Source organism: Armigeres subalbatus, unplaced genomic scaffold, assembly GCF_024139115.2.
Source record: "Armigeres subalbatus isolate Guangzhou_Male unplaced genomic scaffold, GZ_Asu_2 Contig1318, whole genome shotgun sequence".
NCBI classification, from domain to species: domain Eukaryota; kingdom Metazoa; phylum Arthropoda; class Insecta; order Diptera; family Culicidae; genus Armigeres; species Armigeres subalbatus.
This window is the reverse complement of record NW_026942086.1, coordinates 64,458-86,003: the sequence shown is the minus strand read 5'-3', so window position 1 is coordinate 86,003 and position 21,546 is coordinate 64,458. Positions and strand designations below refer to the sequence as shown.

Genomic DNA, 21,546 nt, shown 5'->3' with positions numbered 1-21,546 from the left:
GAAAGGCGACAAACTGGAGTGTGAGAACTTTCGAGCGATCACCATCCTTAATGCCGCCTACAAAGTGACATCCCAGATCATCTTCCGTCGTCTGTCACCATTAGTGAACGAGTTCGTGGGAAGTTATCAAGCCGGCTTCGTTGACGGCCGCTCGACAACGGACCAGATCTTTACTGTACGGCAAATCCTTCAAAAATGCCGTGAATACCAGGTCCCAACGCACCATCTGTTCGTTGATTTCAAGGCGGCATACGACAGTATAGACCGCGTAGAGCTATGGAAAATTATGGACGAGAACAGCTTCCCTGCGAAGCTTACCAGACTGATCAAAGCAACGGTGGATTGTTACCATAACTGTGTGAAGATTTCGGGCGAACACTCCAGTTCGTTCGTATCGCTCCGAGGACTAAGACAAGGTGATGGACTTTCATGCCTGTTGTTCAACATTGCACTAAAAGGTGTCATGCGGAGAGCCGGGTGTAACAGCCGGGGTACGATTTTCAACAGATCCAGTCAATTTATTTGCTTCGCGGATAACATGGACATTGTCGGCCGAACATTTGCAAAGGTGGCAGAACTGTACACCCGCCTGAAACGTGAAGCAACAAAAGTTGGACTGGTGGTGAATGCGTCAAAGACAAAGTACATGCTTGTGGGCGGAACCGAGCGCGACAGGGCCCGCCTGGGAAGCAGTGTTACGATAGACGGGGATACCTTCGAGGTGGTCGAAGAATTCGTTTACCTCGGATCCTTGCTAACGGCTGACAACAACGTTAGTCGTGAAATACGAAGGCGCATCATCTGTGGTAGTCGGGCCTACTACGGGCTCCAGAAGAAACTGCGGTCGAAAAAGATTCGCCACCGCACCAAATGTGTCATGTACAAGACGTTAATAAGACCGGTAGTCCTCTACGGACATGAAACATGGACAATGCTCGAGGAGGACTTGCAAGCACTCGGAGTATTCGAGAGACGGGTGCTTAGGACCATCTTTGGCGGTGTGCAAGAAGACGGTGTGTGGCGGCGAAGAATGAACCATGAGCTCGCCCAACTCTACGGCGAACCCAGTATCCAGAAGGTAGCTAAAGCCGGAAGGGTACGATGGGCAGGACATGTTGCAAGAATGCCGGACAGCAACCCTGCAAAGATGGTGTTCGCTTCCGATCCGGCAGGTACGAGACGGCGTGGAGCGCAGCGAGCGAGATGGGCAGACCAGGTGCAGAACGACTTGGCGAGCGTGGGGCGTATCCGAGGATGGAGAGATGCGGCCTCGAACCGTGCATTGTGGCGTCAAATTGTTGATTCAGTGTTATCTGTTTAGATGTTAACTAAATAAATGAAATGAATGTTTAAACAATTCGATAAAAGTTAGAAGGTGCAAAATTTGATGGTGCTCTACAGACACCATGGGAGGGAGAGGGTTAAGGAAGGGCAAGTTTGAAACAAACGGAAATCACGCTGTACCATGGATGGATGTCTTATTTATAAAATAGTAATTTAAAATTAGCATCAGGTGTTGATTAATGTCCCAAAATTGCATCTTTCTGAGAAGTTCTCCAAATGTACACATTTTGGATACTCCCAATTTAATCAAATTTTTAGGTTCCGTTGGTCGAATGATCCAATGCATAGTCTTATATTTCCATCGTCATGCATCAATAAGTCAATTATTACATTTTAAATTTTCAATTTCGGCATGATTATTTATTATCAGGCTAAGGCCGGAGTGGCCTGTGCTGCACATAAAAGTCTTCTCCATTCAGCTCAGTCCAAGGCTGCACTTCGCCAACCACGCAGTCCGCGGAGGGTCCGCAAATCGTCCTCCACCTGTTCGATCCACCTTGCCCGCTGTGCACCTCGCCTTCTTGTTCCCGTCGGATCGTTGTCGAGAACCATTTTCACCGGATAACTGTCCGACAGTCTTCCGATTTTCGCGGTGTGAACGATGGATGGTTCTCCCAACAGCTGATGCAACTCGTGGTTCATTCGCCTCCTCCACGTACCGTCCGCCATCTGCACCCCACCATAGATGGTACGCAACACTTTCCTTTCAAAAACTCCCAGTGCGCGTTGGTCCTCCACGAGCATCGTCCAGGTCTCGTGTCCGTAGAGAACTACCGGTCTTATAAGCGTTTTGTAGATAGTCAGTTTGGTATTTCGGCATGAACTTATTGTATTTACATGCTCAGATTTTTAACGAACACGTTAACGACCCAGTCAACACAAGATCGTATATAATGCCGTATAAGATACTGAAGTGTAGGTGATATATGTACTTTCCCACACAACATGCACTTATATCGCCCCTACTTTAGCATATTATGTTGCATCATATCCGATTGTGTTTCGACTGGGAAAGCACGATTTGCAGAGCAACGCATTGTAATGCTTACTTTCTTGAACAAACTCATCCCATTAAAATTTTATTGAAATATCGGTTTCTGTGACTAGGATACTAGTCAAACAAATGCAGAACAAAATTATTTTTGAAGCTAGCGACGGAATTAGCAGCGGCATTGATTTTAGCCTAAAAATCGAGAAAATAATAACACGTTAAGCCGAAATTCATCTAGCCGAGTATCATTTGGCTGAATCGTTTGTCCGAAACGGTTATTATGTCGAAAATGGTTTGATCGAAAAAGGGACATTCGACCAAACAGGTAGTTTAGCTGAAAAAATTGTTTGCCCTAACACATATTTTTGCCTAAAATGTCGTTTAAACGAATAAATCATTTAGTTGAAAACGCCGTTTACACGAAATGGTATTTTGGCTCAAAAACGTCCTTTCTGCCAAACATCCATTCGGGCAAAAGAAAATCTCGGCTGAATGACATATTCGGCTAAACGACCTATTCTGGAAAATGACCAGGACATTTTCGACCGTACAATGAACATGACAATTTTTAGCCAAAAAAACTTCTGGCTAGATGGGCTTCGTCCAAATGGTTTGTACAGTCAAATAACATATTCTGCCAAACAACATTCAGCCTTGTGGCCTTCGGCTAAATGGCTTTCTGCCAAACGGTCAATTAAAAAATCTTGTTTCAACCAGAAATTCTTTGGATTTCAACGGAAAATTCTTCGGAATTTCCACTGGAAGTTCGTTCCAGTTTTTAAGAAAAGCTTTCTGAAATTTCAACGGAAAATTTTAAGAAATTTTCTAGGAAATTACTGGTATTTCTACGAAAGATTCTCTGGAGATTCAACGTGATGTGGAAATACAAATCGGAAAATTCTTTGGAAATTCCATTATGACTCTTCGGATTTTCCACGGTAAATTCTGTGGACTTCTGAGTTTGAATCTGCGTGAAAATTATAGATCAGCGGCGTGACAATTATTTTAACAGCTGCACGCCGATGCAAAAATGTCGACGGCGGCGCACACCTCTATTCGGAGTTTCGTCGGCTAAATAAAAGATATTTTGATGACAAGATAAAGATTGACGCTTCGATTCTCTTAGTTTTGCTGTCCAAAACATGTTGGGTACAGAATTATCAACTCGTATGGATTTTTCCTTCATTTAGCGCTCTATTCTCGCCAGCAAAAGATGTTCGGGTCAGCGACAACTTGCAACTAAAATATCTTTTGGATAAACCATCGGAAAATTCTTCTCTAATTTAATGGAACGTTCCTGAAATTGATTTCGAAATCGAATTTTTATTTTTGATGTTAAATGTCTTACAAATGCATGAAACTTCGAGATCTGGTGTTATCTCGGAATTTTTGTTTTAGCTTGGATTTTTTTTTGTTACAATAACGCATATACAATCAAATTTGGTCATATTTAAGTTTCTCCAACCAACTCGGCTTACTGCTTGAATAGTCAAGTATGAAGGTATAGAAGCCCATTTCCAGTTCTAGCGATTGCTAGAATATACATATTTTGATCTCAATTTGATACACCCAGGTTTTTTTACGCGGTTGGAATTCATTAATTTCTCGGTTAACCCGAACTTTCACAGCTTTTTAAATACCACCTGAATTTTCTTTGATTTTTTGTGATTTTTTTCGTGGGGTTAACTCATTGTTCAATTGACGCTGACGGTCTTAAACGACTAAAACCAAACCGTGTTAAAAAAAATCCTAGGTGTATATATTTCTAAATTGCATGACAAGATATCAACCTGTGTACTTATTTTGTTATCGAAACCAGTTGAAACCAGTGGTGGAAATCTGTGAACCTTAGGGCGAAGCCAGAGTAAACGCGACGAGCGATGCGACGCGACGCGACTCACGTAAAAGAATAACAATCATTATCAACAGGCTGTCAAATTGCACTGTCGCGTCGCGTCGCATCGCACGTCGCGTTTACTCTGGCTTGCCCCTTACTCTAGCGGGCACCTTACTCACAAAACGAGAAGTAGACAATGCAAAATACTCGCGAACATTTGTTTTGCCTTTTTCTTGCCTACCTACTACTCGAGAAAACAAAAAAAAACGAGCCCCAAAAAAGGTTCGTGAAGCTTCGCGAGTCATTCGGGTAAATTTGTAAAAAGTCATAAAACAACCTCGGAACAGGTTTCTTACGGATGCTCGAGCAAGAACACAATTGTTTATTGTTATTGTGTTTATGTCAAGTCAAATTTATCCATTGTATTCGAAATAACCACAAAATTTTAATACTCGCGACCGTGATTTTTACTCCCGAACAAAATATTGCCCTGCTCTTTGTCTTTGCTCTGCCAGTACTCGCGAACAAAGCAAGCGCCGGAAAAATGCAGGCAGTAGGTTCACGCGAGTGCGGCATTTTTGGTAGGCCCATTTACACTCTTTTCTTACTCGTGAAGCGAGTATTTCCACCACTACTGGTTGAAACCAGCCTCAAAATTAGTTTTCGATTTGATCTCATCGACAGCAGGAATACTTTTCGATTTGATTTCACAGTTAGATTTTTCTGCTGTGAGTTTTGTTATTTTAACCTTTAAGAGTAAAATCAGCAGTGATTCAAATCGTTCGAGGCTGTCAGTTTGAATATGAATCTGAATCATGCACTTTCCCAGCAGTGGCTCAAGATTCATTTTTTATAACAGTCGAGATTCAAAAGCTTAAAACTGTTATACCGCTTAGTTCTATTTTCTGCAGATTTGAACCACGAATAAATCACGAGATTCAAATATTTTTCAATTGTTTTGGTGCATGAATGCGTCGTTTTATGTACGGATCAATCCACCTTGCATTTACCGCGCCTTCCTCAGCAGCAACATAATCATTTCATTTAATGGAAAAACAATCTAACATGAATAGAACACTGCTGGGGAAGCCTGTGAGTTTGTTCTATTTTGGCTCATATTCAAACTAGAATAGTATTCGAAAATTTGCAACCAAACTGAATCACTACTGATTTCACTCTGGGGCCGTCCAGAAACCACGTGGTCATATATGGGGGGAGGGGGGTTTGGAAAATGACCACGATAAGCCACATGGGGGGAGGGGGGGTGTTGCTCTTGAACCACGTGTTTTTTTTTTACATGAAAAACTTTTGGTTAATAACAATAGCGGTGTAAAAAATACAAATCATTAAAATTTAATGATCTAATCATTAAACGCAAAGCGCATCTTAGGGCCGATGCCCACGTAGCGTCTTTTCACTCAGCGTTAAAAAGACGCAGGTGTGCATCAAGAAAAACCGGTAACGCAGCGTCGGTCGTAACGCCGATGCATATCTACGCTATTTGACCATCTTAGCCTTAGATCCTTTTTCCATAAAAAATAAACGAAAAAACAGGTTGCGATTCAGTCTCAATTTCCACAACAAAAATTTGGAAAGGAAAAATAGGAAAATATATAAAAAAATCCGCCGCGCCACGCCACCGCCGCAGATGGTTTTTGGCATCACGCCGCCGACACTGTTGAATCAGCGGACTGCAGGTACAAATTTGAAAAATATTCATGTTTTTACAATAATCCAAAGAAAAAACTTCAAAAGAATTTCTTGTGGATATTCAGGAAAAATCCAGTAAAGAAATTTCCTGTAAAAACTTTGACATTACTTCATATAATCCTGATAAAGTGCTGGCATTCAGAATGATTTTTGAACAATTCTCTCTGAAAAATTTTGCTTGGAAAGTCTGCTACAAATTGTTGATGAAAAAAAGAAACAAAACATCTCCAGTGTAAATTGCGAAAAAATTTCCTTAAAACTCCGAAAAAAATTCCATGTGAATTTTGTCTGAAAATTCAAAACAGTCCCGTGGGAAATACATATAATTTTCGGTGAAAAAAAAAGCTCAAATTTTCATATATTTTTTTTATTTCCAAAAGAAGTTTTTCGAACATTTTAAGGAGTGCACTTCAAAATGTTCAGTCTCCAGTTAGCTTTGCGAGCAAAGGCGTAGGGTTGCCAACCCGGAGATGACGAGTTCGATTCTCGTTCCTGTCTAGGAAGTGTTCGGGTGGGAAACATTCTCGACATCCTAGGTATAATGTATACATCGTACTAGCTACACAAGATATATAATCGTGCAATGGCTGGCATATAAAAGCTTTCAATATATAACTAAGGAAATGCTAATAGAATATACTAAGATGAAAAGCAGACCAACTTCCAGTTGGAATATGGAGCCATAGAAAAAGAAGAAGACTTCTAAATTTTTCAATAAAAACTGTTCTGAATTTCCGAAAGATATTAAGCAGCCAATGCCACATGAAACACTTTGATATTTCCATTGACTTTTTGTTTTTGGATTTTTTTTCAAATTTAGAATTGAAGAAATGAAAATTTTTCGAAATACTTTTTTACGCTCTTTGTAAATTCTATCACATTTTTTAAAACTTTCTAATTATTTCTTAGAATTTCCACGGAAGAGTCTATGGATTATCTTCAAAAAATTCTTTGGATTTTCAAAAAATAAATCTTTAGAATTCTCGAGATTCTTGTTTTTTTTTTAAATTGTACCATGTCGAAAATTTCATCGGGAATTCATTTTTCTTCGGGAAGTCATTTTGATTTATTTGTAGGTTCAGCTAAACATTGCTTTAAATCTTTATTATGCAAAGATGCACAGGAAATGATTTACAAATTTTAAGGAATTTTCACAACAGAAAATCTTTAAAATTGTGATTTAATTTTTTAAGGAATTCCTTTAAAAGTACAATTTTTCCGCTATTTTCACTTGTAAAAACATCGGAATTTCCTCGGGAAATTAATTATTGGTGTTTCAGATGAACTTTTTTAGATTTTCTACTGGAAATATATATTTTGGCATATTCCGAATAATTTGTTTTGGAAATAAAAAGAAACTGCTGAAAATGTCTAAGAATTTCTTTTGGAAAACGAAGAAAATTTCCATTGGAAATTTAGAAGAATTTCCTTTGAAGATTCATTAAAGTTGCCCAGGGTTTTGAAAAAAAATCTTTAGAGATTCTGTAAAAAAAAGTGAGCTGGATTTTTTTTTCTAATTTATACTGAAACCTGTTAATACCTGTTAATATTGGAATGTAAACTAATTTGATGATTCTGAAAGCAAAACTGGAATTTCTACAGGAATGCTACTCAAAAGAAACAACAGTAGGAGGTTTTATTTGCATCTCTAAGATTACATATTAACTTTGTGATTCTCTGATAATCTTTATGTTGTAAGAGTTCAGTTCAGATGCTTCGCTGAGGTTAATATATCTTGAGAATTTCCAGTACCTCCAGAGCTACGGAAGGTCCCAAATACTCTTAGGAATCTATAGGGATATTCAGTGATGAACTTTATAATTATTTAAAGAAAAATCACTGATAAAACAAATTTAAAAAAATTAATAATATAGGGATATTTTGGAAAATTTCCAAACCATTACAATTTTTATAACATATTCGCGAGTCCACATTTTTTGTATCCTCCTGATGCATCGAAGGTGTACGAGTTCTAGATATCCTAATACCCGATACACATTACAACATGATAACATCATCAAAATGTTCGAATTCATGAAAATTTATAATTTCCATGCTGGGTTTAGTTTGATTTTGAATCAGTTGAAATTGTCCATCTTCAAAATTGATCGGTTTAACCATACACACTTAAAATAAATCGCAGATTTCTGTGAAATTTCACCGAAATCTCAACAGCAGAACTGTTCGGTGAAAATTTTACAGATTTTTTGGTGGTTTTGACAGTTGAACAAAGGAAAATACCGCAGAAAATCGGTGAAATAATTACCGAACAAATCTGCTGTTGAGATTTCGGTGAAATGAAGCAAAATTCACCGAAATCTGTGAAATGATTTAAGTGTGTATGTTTTAGTTACATAAGTTTTTTTTTTAATTTTTGCACTTGACAAAAAACCACATGGTCATAGGGGGGGGGAGGGGGGGTCAGGCAAATGACCACGATAAGCCACATGGGGGGGGGGGGGGGTGGTTGAAAATCTTCAAAAATATGACCACGTGGTTTCTGGATGGCCCCTCTAAAACGACCAAAAAGGTATCAAATTAAACCATCAAACCATCGGCGATTTCACAACAGTAAAACAAGTTTTCGATATGCTCTAAAACTTTGCTCGGGTAGGGTAATGGAACAGCCCTGGAATAGAACACAAGAACTCCTTCTTCTTCTTCTTCTTTCTGGTGCTCACTTTTGTTCACCGCGATCCAGTCACTGCGAACCGAACAAGTAAACAAATCGATGCAACTTCAAATGGTCGTAACCAAAATTATGTATTTGACAATTTGTGTTCCCAATTTTTTTTATATCTACTACAGTGAATTGTACCCGTAATTATTCATGTGAATGATCCCGTATTATGAGAAATCGGTTTTGTTCTTCATTAGGAAGTTCATAACCATTAAAAACAGCTAATTCGAACAAGTTTTTATTGGAGTGAAAAATGTTGATTCCGACGTTATGAAATGTTACTTTGATTTGTTGAGTTTCCACGGTTTCCACACAAATAAAGAAGAAGAAGACATCTATATACATAAAAATGAATTTCTGTCTGTCTGAACCTTATAGACTCCGAAACTACTGAACCGATCGGCGTGAAAATTTGTATGCAGAGGTTTTTGGAGCCGGGGAAGGTTCTTAAGATGGTTCGAGACCCCTCCCTCCTTTGGAAAGGGGGGCTCCTATACAAATGAAACAGAAATTTCTACATAACTCGAGAACTAAGCAGAGAATAAATCAATTTTAGGCGAAACGAAGTTCGTCGGGTCTGCTAGTAGTAAATAAACGATCTGTCAGTGAGCTGACTTCTCTCTCTCAGGGATGAACGTAAATAAAGCGAGCTGTCTTCTCTCTCTCAGCTCGCATCCAGTGACCTAGAGATATTAATTTTAATTATAACACCAGAACCCTGTACCAAGTTATTCTTTTCTAAAGTGTCTGAGTTATGGAACGTACACACGGTCAAGCCGTTTGACCAACATTGACTCCACCTCTCGTTTATTCAAACATCCATAATGTTTTACCAACAGCGACACGAACAATCAATTTATTCGACCAACAATATCACACACGAACGACCGAAGCACCAACTCGACCATCAACCATCAAAAAATATATGGGGGTTTGTGCAACTTCACCACAAATGCTCAAACATGTTCGGCGAACCTTGACTCCACCCCCGACAACTCAAACCAAAATCAAACCGTTTTAATTTTTTCCAACCGAGCCGCCAACTGTCAAATGATTGTTCAAACAACTTCACACACGCTCAAACAAAGCAGCAACCGAAGCGTTTTCTTGGGGGCGGAGTCAATGTTCGTCAAACTGCTTGACTGGTGTGTACGTTGCATTATGAATATTGGAGACAGGAATAGGGGTGTTGGATATGACACTTGTCCCTAGTTCCATCAATTCGTGTTATTAAAAAGCAACTGAAAACTGATTTTCTGCTATATTGTATATTCATTTTATTGCGACGTAATATTTCCCGTACTATGCGCAACGTGGCCATGTTCAGGTATAGATCAAGAAAAACTCGTCAAAGCTTGGCTCTGTAGATAATATCACAACTTCAAACAAAAGAGAAACAAAAATAAGCAAGCTGACTACCTGACTTCTTGCGGAACATTAGAAAACAACGTTCTTATTGTATTCCAATCAATCAGTTCAATTCTAAATCGGGGATCATGAAGAATGAATACTATATTCTTTCGGTATGCTTTCCAATTGAAATTCGCTGTTTGACTACTCATGTATTCGGATTCGATTTAATACTTGCACATTACTCTTTATTATCGAAAAGCTTAGTACCGCTCACTTATCCGAATTATTTTTCTCTTATCACCCTAAATGCTTTGGCTAGCACATATTCTCGCTCAATCATCCTCGCAACAACCTCGTGTACCGTTATTTTTTTCCTCAAAATTATTTGGTTTTTAAATTACACTGCCCTTGTTATCAAGTTCGTTGAATGCATTTACTATTAATGTGGCTTCACATCATAATGAACATGTTCGCCTTCGATAGGAATAGCAATTACATTTTTTATGCTTGTCTTCCACACCGGGCTAGAATTGACTTCAGCCCTTCTCAGTTAGCACCTTCAATGGAGAACATAAGAGAGTATATCATCACCATCAGTTGGCTCCAATTCGTTTCTCTTCTCATGTTTTTAATTTGATTTAGAGACTAAATAAGACTATATCTACGAAATACCTCAAACTAAAGCAAATACTTTTTGTGAAAATCAGTCAATTTTAGTTGTAGTCGCTTATTTAGGTTTCAATTCTGGAAAACACGACTGAATATCATGCTTTTGCGTAGCTTTGTGACTGGGTAACCTGTACTAACACACCTACCGCTCGTTTCGCAATCCTAATTAAACTAGGCTGCGCCATTGTAGGGCAAATTTTGATTGTTTGTTTCTGCTTAGGTTTTCCCCTTCAATAATTGCGTTTAATCTACGGAATTGCTTACGGTTCTACAATTGTAATCTGAAGCACGCTGCCAGTGTCATCGTCGTCATCACATTCTCCGGCATCTCGATCTGTGGCAGCTTCAGCGCAAATTCAAGCCTGCTGAATCGAACTCAAAAAGGCTGGGTCAACCGAAGCAACTTTAGCCGTTAAAAACGCATGCATACAAAAGAGCAAACTTTGTAGAACTTGACATTCGAGCTCCTAAAATCGGGGAAAAAGTAAAAGGAAAAATATAATTGAAGAAGTTTTCGAAAAAAGAGAAGAGGAAGAGATAGAGAAGATATGGAAAATTGTTGATCAAGTTAGTAGAAATTGGATAGTTTACTCAAGCCGAGGATATACGAACAGTAAGCAAGAAATGCATTGGAAAAAAGAACTTTCAATTCGACTTGTTACCAGCACTGATATGAGACAATGTTAGAAACACATCTCCTACATTCCAATCAAAACTCCAATCATTCAAGCTGATAGAGAAAAAACATATTTTTTTTTTCGAATACTACGCCTACGTACCTTAGTTTCGATGGATCGCGTTTCATGGTCTTGGAAGTGCAGCTTTAGTTTAGATTTTCCATCGTCACTTGAACCCCTCAGCTGGGAGAATTTGTACTGCCAAATAATGTTGGCATCGGCGCCTTCCGTTAGAGAAAAGCCGGCTTGCCAGTCCAGGGTTAGACCGCCAGTCTTTCCATGATGAGATACAGCGAATGTTTTACGCTGCAATAATTATATTGATGAATGATATTTCAGTTAAATGAACAACCATGTTGATACATGAGGAATTAAAGGCATGGATAAACCCATGTTTGGTGTATACCCCGTGGTTAAGCTGTCAGAAGGAATCAAAACCAAATGCAATTTGAATGCTGGAGCTGTACAAGGATCTTCCGCATGCGTTACGCAGTGAACGAAAAAAGTCATTTTAAAAGACCTACTGTACAAACTTCCTCATTCCTTCATCGACCGACAATTCCATCGTCGATTAGATGGACAGTATTTTAACTGGTATACATTTGCATGCATGGGTTATTGAGGTACACTGCCACTAACCATAAGCCGAGCACATCTGTATTTGCATCCATATACTGATGTGCTCGACTTGCGGTTAGCGGCAGTACAGACTTCATTCGATTTTGGCATCATTCGTTTTTAAAAACATTCGAGTTTGCAAAAAAAAAAATTGATTTTGGGAACACAAATTTATTTTTTATTTTTGAAATTGCTTATAAATCGCGTAAGTTTCATAATCCGCGTAAAAATCTGATTAGATCTTTAGACCTCTAAAAACACTGGTTAGACCTCAAAACTGACGTAAAAAAATCGCGTAAAAAAATTCTAGAAATAAATTTCTAGGAAAAATGCTTAGATTTCAATATCCGCGTAAAAAATCATCACTGTGTGTCTAGTGTCAGAATAAACGAAGATATGTGAAGTATCATGAGAAAACAAAAACCATTTCGATTTTGGCAACATAAATGTTCCGATCGTGTTGCCAAAACCGAATGGGTCTGTATATTAAGCTAATAAGAATTCACGGGAATATTATTATATACTATGATAAAAATAATGGAATACTTACCCCTAATTTAATTACACTAGTAACGATGGCAGCATTCCAGCTATTCTCGATTCGCAGAAGTTCTTGCCGCGTTTCCACACTAAGGTATCGTGGTTCGTGACCCGAGCTCTGCAGCAGGAAGCAATGCTGCCGGGAGTCGACCGTCTCGGACTCCTTCACCACCCGAAACATAGTTTGGTACACTTTGTAGGCTACGGTTTGCTTTCTGTAAGCCGGCCACATTCAGTGGGGTGCATCGAATAGCATCACCTCTGTGCCCTTCAGGACCAGGAAGCGGGGTTTGTAGCTCTGCCAGGAGATGTGGTTACTGATGACACCCTCGTTCACCCAACCCATGTACTCGATCCGTTCACCGACGGGAAAGTTGCGGTTGTACAGCTTCATCTGTTATGGATAGAAAGGACGATAGATATAGATTGCATTGATGTGAATCACGATTTTCAAAAAAAGGAAATTCATTCCAAAGGTGGTTTTCACACCGCCCGCTTCGCATACCTGTAAACTGGTCAACCCCACAATGTTGTCGGTGATGTATTTGAGCCATTGACTGAGGATTGCCAGCTCGTCACAGTGAATTATTCCCGTTGTGGTTCCATTGAGGCCACGTACTTCGAATGCATTCGGTCGAAGCTTATCCGTGCCGTAGATGTATCGTGTCACGTAGGCCATCATGAGAGGAACTGGTGGGAGAAAATTGAATACAACGATCAAAAGGTGGAATTTTCAATTATTTTGCGATTGACTAAATGTCTGAGGTACAGGGCGACGTATGTAGATGAAAGAATTCAATACTTTTACAAATAGTTGTTGTTGGATTGAATTATATATACAGATAGTCTATCTATATCGACGATTTTGTGCAATACAGAAATCAGAGAATGTTCATAAAAGACATATTTTTTTGGGTATTCAGTTGGAGCTACCTGTTAGCTATGTTTGTCAAAGCTGAATCTGTCCCTAAGTCCCCCCTATTCACAGCAAATAGTCTTGACAATTCAACGACGTGTAAAATTGCAGCCAATCCCAACAAACGTATTAACATTCGATGTTCAATTAAAATTGACTGAATTTTACTAGCAAGCACACTTTTGTTTGCATGCTCCAAATATATGCATGAAAATACATTAAAATCACAACATATTTTTATCTGTGTAGGAAACAGTGGCCTATGATAACCACTTGAACATTGTGTGCAGTAGTTAGATCTTTTGCCGGAATAGTTTGTATTAAATTTGTAGTTTCACCATTAGTACAGTCAAACCTCCATGAGTCGATATTGAAGGGACCATCGACTCATGGAAATATCGAGATGTGGAAGAGAATTTCTTTGGAAAGCTGTTTCAAGGGACGATCACAGTAACCCAGAAAATATTATTTAATATGGCATAATTTGCTTCCATGAGTCGATATCGAGTCATAGAACATCGACTCATGGAGGTTTGACTGTAGTAACATTTGAATCCCAATTTGAATATTCCCTCCGAACAAAAGAAGCTCAAAAAGCTCGTTTTAAAAATGTTTTGGTTCAATACCAAACTTTTAAAACGAACCATCCGCTCCTGCAAGCAAGGACTCAATCTGACAACATTCCCACGCAAACCAACTCCATCGCCAGGTAGCATAAGGGCCGATGTCCACGTAGCGGTTTTTTACGCTGCGTACACGCAAGGTACCCAGCATCAAATGGAGCAATGCACACGTAAACGTGTGCACGACTACATTTGATGCTGGGTACCTTGCGTGGAAGCGGCGTGCACGCAGAGCCGCCTAAGCCACGCGGGCCGCCTAAATCTTCTTCTACGTATTGACGGCTTTCTACGGTATTGACTCCCCGCAGGAGTGCTATCATACTCGATAAATCGACGTTCGAATCTCCGTCCACAAAACAGATAAGTCGATTCGTAAACTTGATATTATGTTAACCCTTATGCGGCCAACAAAAAAACACACGTGGACGACCGACAGGGTACCAGTGTTCCAATAAATTGATATTCTCATAACTTAAACAATTTTCAACCGAATTGGATAATTTTGACAGTTTTGGAAACAGAAATTCATATACACCCAGGTTTTTTTTACGCGGTTGGAATTCATTAATTTCTCGGTTAACCCGGTTAACTTTCACAGCTTTTTAAATACCCCCCGAATTTTCTTTGATTTTTTGTGAATTTTTTGGTGGGGTTAACTCATTGTTTCATTTATGCTGAAGGCCTTAAACGACTAAAACCAAACCGTGTAAAAAAAAACCTGGGTGTACTTTTTTGCCAATTGTCAAGGTTTACAGCTCATGTCCGTGGTTATACAAGAAATCTTTGAAGTAAGGCTTAAGAGTCTACACGCGTAACCAAAGGCCATTAAACAAGTTTCAAATATGTTACAAGCTCTTTACACTTCTTAGAATTGAAAGTGTTCACAGTATATGCTTCGGGTAATGCAAAAAATCCCAGAAGTGAAGTCTTAGTCATTCGAGAAATCTCTGGAGTAAAACCTAAAGATCTACTCGCGTAACCAAAGGCCAAATTCAAATGCGGTACATGCTCTTTGTGGTACTTAGCATAGAATACGTTCACAGTATATGTTCCGAGTCATCCAAGAATTCTTTAGAGAAAGGCCTTAAGGTCTACACTCGTAACCATGGGTCTGCACTTGTCTCAAAAGTGGTACGTGCTATTTGTGCTCCTTGAAATCAAATGTGATCACTACATATGTTCTGCACTATCGAAGAAATCTCTCGGATACGTCCTCAGTCATACAAGAAATCCCTGGAGAAAGGCTATAGGGTCCACACGCGTAACCGAAGGTCTGTCAATTGCTTTCAAAAGTGTTACATGCTGGTACATGTCCTTGGAAAATAATACAATCACAACATATGTACTGCAAAACCTCTTTTTACGCCCAAAACGGGGGAGCGTAAATGGAATCAGAGCATGAAAAGAGGGAGCGTTATTTCGAATTGAGGGCGTAAAAAGAGGGAGCGCTATTTGGAATTTGGAGCGTATAAAAAGTTTGCCATCTTTTAGGTTAGCAAAGTTTGATATTTAACTTACTTTTAGTCTTAAGATGTGTCTTTTACCAATTCCGGTATTAGGGTCGTCAAAATTGTTTTCATTATAATGGTAGTCAACTTTTTTGAGTGCTGAGGCCGTAAGATGTTCTTGGTACGCCGAGAAATCAAGAAGTCATAAGCGGTGCAGATGCTTAATGACGTACTGTAGCGGGAGGTGTTACGAACGTAGGGCTACAGCAGTACGGCGCTGTCGGTGTGTATGATTGACAGGGTCAACGAAAAAAATATAACAGAACTAAAGAATAACAATACGAACGTTGATTGCGTTAAAGTGAATTAGTGAAGTTAAGCAGAAACATGTTTGATGACCCAAGCAAATAAGCTCAAATAATGATCTTAGTGAGCTAATCACGGAGTTTCATTGTCATGCAAAATGAGAATAATGATTGATGTTTTTCTAGGTTAGGTCACATGCATAACTTGCCCTAAGATAGTATCGATTGAATTAAATTCCTATGCAAACCTGAATTACCCACCTTAAATTAGTTAAACGGAATACGTAATTGTGAGTAGACTAAAAACTAAAGTTGAAGTTATGACTAAGACCTTACATACTACTTAAACTAGGGCTGACTAGAAACAGATCACAGAACGGTTTATGACGTAGACTAGATACACCCAGAGTCACTGAATTGTGAGTATTGCCAAACACTTATCAATGAATTGTGAAACGAATGAATTTATTTTTTAGCTTTAAAGCTTTTTTGCCGAATAAACAAGCAAACTGCTCATAAGACCGTGACTGATTATTTCTACGTTGCAAGCCGTGCCAACACGTACATTAAGACGTTCATCATCATTTTCAAGCATTTAAAGTTTTTCGAGATTCTCCTGGAGCTTGGACCTATGTGTTTTGTGATACATAGAATAGAGCGCCTTCATTGCATATGATCATGGTCATCCAAGAAAACCCTGGAAAAGGCCTTTAGGTCTACACGCGTGACTAGTGATCTATCGGCCTGTTCCAAAAGTGGCATATGCCCTTTGTAGTACATAGAATAGACCGCTTTCATTGCATATGTTCATTGTTATCCAAAAAAACCCTTGAACAATCCTCAAGAACTTCACGCGTAACCAGAGTTATTTCGGCCTATTTGAATGCACCCATTTCAAATGTTCATGGTCATCCAAGAAAATCCTGAAGTAAGGCATTAGGATCTACACCAGAGATATATCAGCCTGTTTTAAATTTGGTACTTGTCCTTTGTGGGCCATGAATAAAATGCGTTCATGGCATATGATGATGGTCATCCTAGAAATTTATGGGGTAAGACTTCTAGGCTTGCACGAATAGCTTGAGGGTCTTTAATCTAATTTCAATTCTTTGCGATATTAGCCCGTTTTTTCCCTTACGTTTTCGGCGTGAAGTTGTATCATTCCAATTTATTCACATTTTGCATTTTCAAAGAATAGACAGCTTTGTATTAGTGATATGAATGAAGTTTGTATACTACTTGGAACCAGCAACAACATGACAACAATAACTACTTGGAATGCAAATATATCAAGATGAGGTTTCACATCTCGTTCATTCTTCAATAACTGCCTAGATCTTGCCTCCTGTTGCGATACTGGATTGCAAACAAATGTATTCGGTGTCGCAGGAGGGAGAGAAGCGGATTTATTTTCCCGTCCGACTCTTTCTGCGTCACCTTTTCCGGGTCCGCACTGCCTGACTACGTAGTGATTGGCAAACTTCGTCTACCTCTTCGGCTGTATGTACCGAAGGTGATGAATTGTGTTAATTGCAAGCAGCTGGGCCACACCGCTCAGTACTGCTGCAATAAACCTCGCTGTGCATCATGCGGAGAGAAGCATGTGGAGGGGGCGTGCAAGACGGCACCGAAATGTGTCTATTGTAACGAAAGCCCTCCACATGCTCTTGAAGCTTGTCCAACGTACATACAGCAGCGAATCCACCAGAAACGGTCTCTTCAGCAGCGTTCTCGGCGAAGTTACGCCGAAATGTTGAGGAAGGCCGCTTCTCCAGTCATTTCTGACACCACCCGAGCAAAGCTTGAGAGCAAATCGATAACTTGTTTTGATGTTGTGAAATCGCCGAATATGATTACTTAATTTGATATCTTTTTGGTCGTTTTAACGGTTAAAATAACAAAATGTATAGCAGAAAAATCTTACTGTGACATCAAATCGAAAACTATTCCTGCTATCGATGAGAGCAAATCGAAAACTTATTTTGATATTGGTTTCGATAACAAAATAAGTACTCAGTTTGATTTCAGATCATACAATTTAGAAATCAACAGCAAAATGAGATCAAAATATGTAATCAATCCTGATGATTCATATTTGAAAACAAATTATGATTTCAATTTGCTGTCACAATCAAAATATGTTTTCAACATGCTCTCATTATGTTTTCAGACTTTGCTCGGGCATCTACTCGTCTCTTCCTTTGGACGATCAAGGTAGCTACGACTCCGAGGTTGGAAATGGGGTTCCCTTTGTTTTCAATGGCTCAACGAGGAAGAGAATAAAACAGAGCCAGCGACCCTCGAAAAAGCCTAGAAAACAGCCTCAAAGTGCCCCATTCCAACATGGTCAAATTCAAAGCGGGTGGAAATACTCAAAAACGTTCAACTTTTGTAGTTTCACATCGGGATGATCGAGAGTTTCCACCGCTTCCGGGAACATCTAAAATCCCAGATACCCCAATTTTTGCGATTTCTCAGCCAGAAAGAGAGCATAGAGAGCGAGCAGAAGAGCCCCGAGCGCTCCAATGCTCACTCTTTCTGGCATCGTGGAGCTCATCCTCAACTTCTTTGATGCTTCCGACCCCGTGAAGAACATGGTCAAAACTGTTCTTCCTATTCTGACTCCTCTCCTGAAGCAGCTGGCTTCAAAAATGCCCCTTCTCAAGTCATTTGTATCCTTCGATGGCTAACTTAGTCAATAAGGGTAACACGTTTTCGATTCTACAGTGGAACTGTCGAAGTATTCTTCCAAAATTAGATATTTTTAAACTTTTAGTTAACAAATTACAATGCGATGCTTTTGCTTTATGTGAAACATGGCTAACACCAGATGTGAACCTTCAATTTCCTGATTTCAACATAATCCGCCGCGATCGGGCATATCGATATGGAGGGGTGCTTTTAGGGATCAAAAAACAGCACTCCTTCTATAGAGTCGACTATTCGAGGAAAAGGCCTCAGTATCGCCTCGATATATCTTCCTCCAAACACCGCGATATCTCGTAGAGATCTCTCGCACATCTGCTCGGTTATGCCCGAGCCACGGTTGCTCTTGGGAGATTTTAACTCCCACGGAACAGGCTGGGGGGAACTGTACGACGACAACCGTTCATCAATGATATAACGACCTCTGCAACGACTTTAATATGTCAATTTTGAATACAGGAGAAGTTACACGAGTGGCTCCTCCAGCAAGAGCTTGTTCGAGCTCATTATCGTTGAACTGTACTTGGAAGGTGGTCCAAGATCCCCATGGTAGTGATCATTTGCCGATCGAGGTCTCGATTTCCAATGGACGTAATCAATCTGTTTCTATCGACCTCTCATATGACCTCACGAAGCACATCGATTGGGGCACATATGCGGAGGCCATAATTGATGGCGTAATGTCGATAGAAGCACTTCCACCGCGAGAAGAGTACGAGTTTCTATCCCAGTTGATCCTTGACAGTGCTCTTCAGGCAAGAAAAGAAATCCGCCGCGTTCAAAGAATTTCGGAAACACGGTTCAATCGTTCTTCACAAACGGTACATCGCGCTCGAGATCCAGTTCAAGAAACTGGTCAAAGTGAAGAAACGTGGACATTGGCGCACTTTCGTTGAAGGTTTATCGCGCGAGACTTCAATGAAAACCCTGTGGACCGTCGGGAGAAGAATGCGCAACGCGTCGTCCGTAAATGAAGATCGTGAAAGCTCGTCGCGGTGGATACTTGACTTCGCAAAGAAAGTTTGTCCGGATTCGGTGCCGGTGAAACAAGAGCTACGTGATGCTTTTGCTGACATGGATCCCCGAGCAAAGCTTGAGAGCAAATCGATAACTAATTTTGTTGTTGTGAAATCGCCTAATTTTGATAACTCAGGTTGATATCCTTTTGGTCGTTTTAACGGTTAAAAGATTAAAATCTACAGCAGAAAAATCTTACTGTGACATCAAATCGAAAACTATTTCTGCTGTCGATGAGAGCAAATTGAAAACTAATTTTGATATTGGTTCCGATAACAAAATAAGTACACAGTTTGATGTCAGATCATACAATTTAGAAATCTACAGCAAAATGAGAAATCAACAGCAAAATATGTAATCAGTCATGATGATTCATATTTGAAAACAAATTATGATTTCGATTTGATATCAATATCAAAATATGTTTTCTATATGCTCTCATTATGTTTTCAGACTTTGCTCGGGTCGCCCCTTTTCGATGATTGAATTCTCGCTTGCTCTCCTTTCATGTAACAATTCCGCTCCAGGGATGGATAGAATCAGGTTCAATTAGCTTAAAAACCTCCCAGACGTCGCGAAGAGGCGCTTATTGAGCCTGTTCAACCAGTTTCTGGAGTGCAACATTGTTCCGGATGATTGGAGGCAAGTGAGGGTGATACCCGAGCAAAGCTTGAGAGCAAATCAATAACTAATTTTGTTGTTGTGAAATCGCCTAATTTTGATAACTCAGGTTGATATCCTTTTGGTCGTTTTAACGGTTAAAAGATCAAAATCTACAGCAGAAAAATATTACTGTGACGTCAAATCGAAAACTATTCCTGCTATCGATGAGAGTAAATCGAAAACTAATTTTGATATTGGTTTCGATAACAAAATAAGTACACAGTTTGATGTCAGATCATACAATTTAGAAATCAACAGCAAAATGAGATCAAAATATGTTATCAGTCATGATGATTTATATTTGAAAACAAATAATGATTTCGATTTGATATCAATATCAACATATGTTTTCTTTATGCTCTCATTATGTTTTCAGACTTTGCTCGGGTAGCCATCCAGAAGCCCGGAAAACCCGCGTCGGATTATAACTCGTATCGCCCCATCGCGATGCTGTCATGTCTTCGGAAGTTGTTGGAGAAGATGATTCTCTTCCGGCTAGACAAATGGGTTGAATCGAATAGTTTTTTGTCAGATACACAATTTGGTTTCCGCAGGGGCAAGGGAACGAACGACTGTCTTGCGTTGCTTTCTTCAGAAATTCAGCTTACTTTCGCTAAAAAAGAGCAAATGAGCTCAGTGTTTTTGGACATTAAGGGGGCTTTTGATTCAGTTTGCGTTGATGTCTTATCCGACAAACTCCACTCGTGTGGACTTTCACCAATTTTAAACAATTATTTTTACAATTTGTTGTGTGTATGAGTTTTTCTCATGGTGACTCGGCAACTTCACGAATTAGCTACATGGGTCCCCCCAGGGCTCATGTTTAAGCCTTTACAATTTTTACGTCAGAGACATTGATGATTGTCTCATGCCAAATTGCTCGTTAAGACAGCTTGCAGATGATTGTGTTGTATCCGTTTCGGGGCCAACCGCAGTTGATCTGCAAGGACCGTTGCAAGATACTCTGGACAATTTGTCCACTTGGGCTATGAAGCTGGGTATCGAATTCTCTCCGGAGAAAACTGAGATGGTTATCTTTTCAAAAAAACATAAGCCGGCAAAGTTCCCGCTCCAACTGATGGGTAAGGCAATCACTCATAGCATGTCTTCTAAATACCTCGGGGTCTGGTTCGACTCGAAATGTACCTTCGGGAAGCACATTGTGTATCTGACACAAAAATGCCAGAAACGGATCAACTTCATGCGATCAATAACCGGAACATGGTGGGGAGCGCATCCCGAAGATCTTATGACGTTGTATAGAACAACCATTTTGTCGGTCCTCGAATACGGTAGTTTCTGCTTCCAGTCCGCGGCTAAAACACACATGCTGAAGCTTCAACGGATTCAGTACCGCTGTCTTCGTATCGCGTTAGGATGTATGAATTCGACACATACGATGAGCTTGGAAGTACTTGCGGGAGTACTGCCACTAACAGATCGTTTCGC

At 39.7% G+C, this 21,546-nt stretch overlaps 1 protein-coding gene across 1 annotated transcript in view; it reads right to left on the bottom strand.

Annotated features, from left to right (window-relative positions):
• Window positions 1–10,133: 10,133 nt before the first annotated feature.
• LOC134202655 (gamma-1-syntrophin-like) overlaps window positions 10,134–21,546 on the bottom strand; it is a 46,410-nt gene continuing 34,997 nt past the window's right edge. The window contains 4 exon segments of the mRNA XM_062677681.1: window positions 10,134–11,051; window positions 11,364–11,567; window positions 12,430–12,813; window positions 12,925–13,109. Coding sequence (XP_062533665.1) covers window positions 10,941–11,051; window positions 11,364–11,567; window positions 12,430–12,813; window positions 12,925–13,109 — 884 coding nt within the window. The 3' untranslated portion in view covers window positions 10,134–10,940.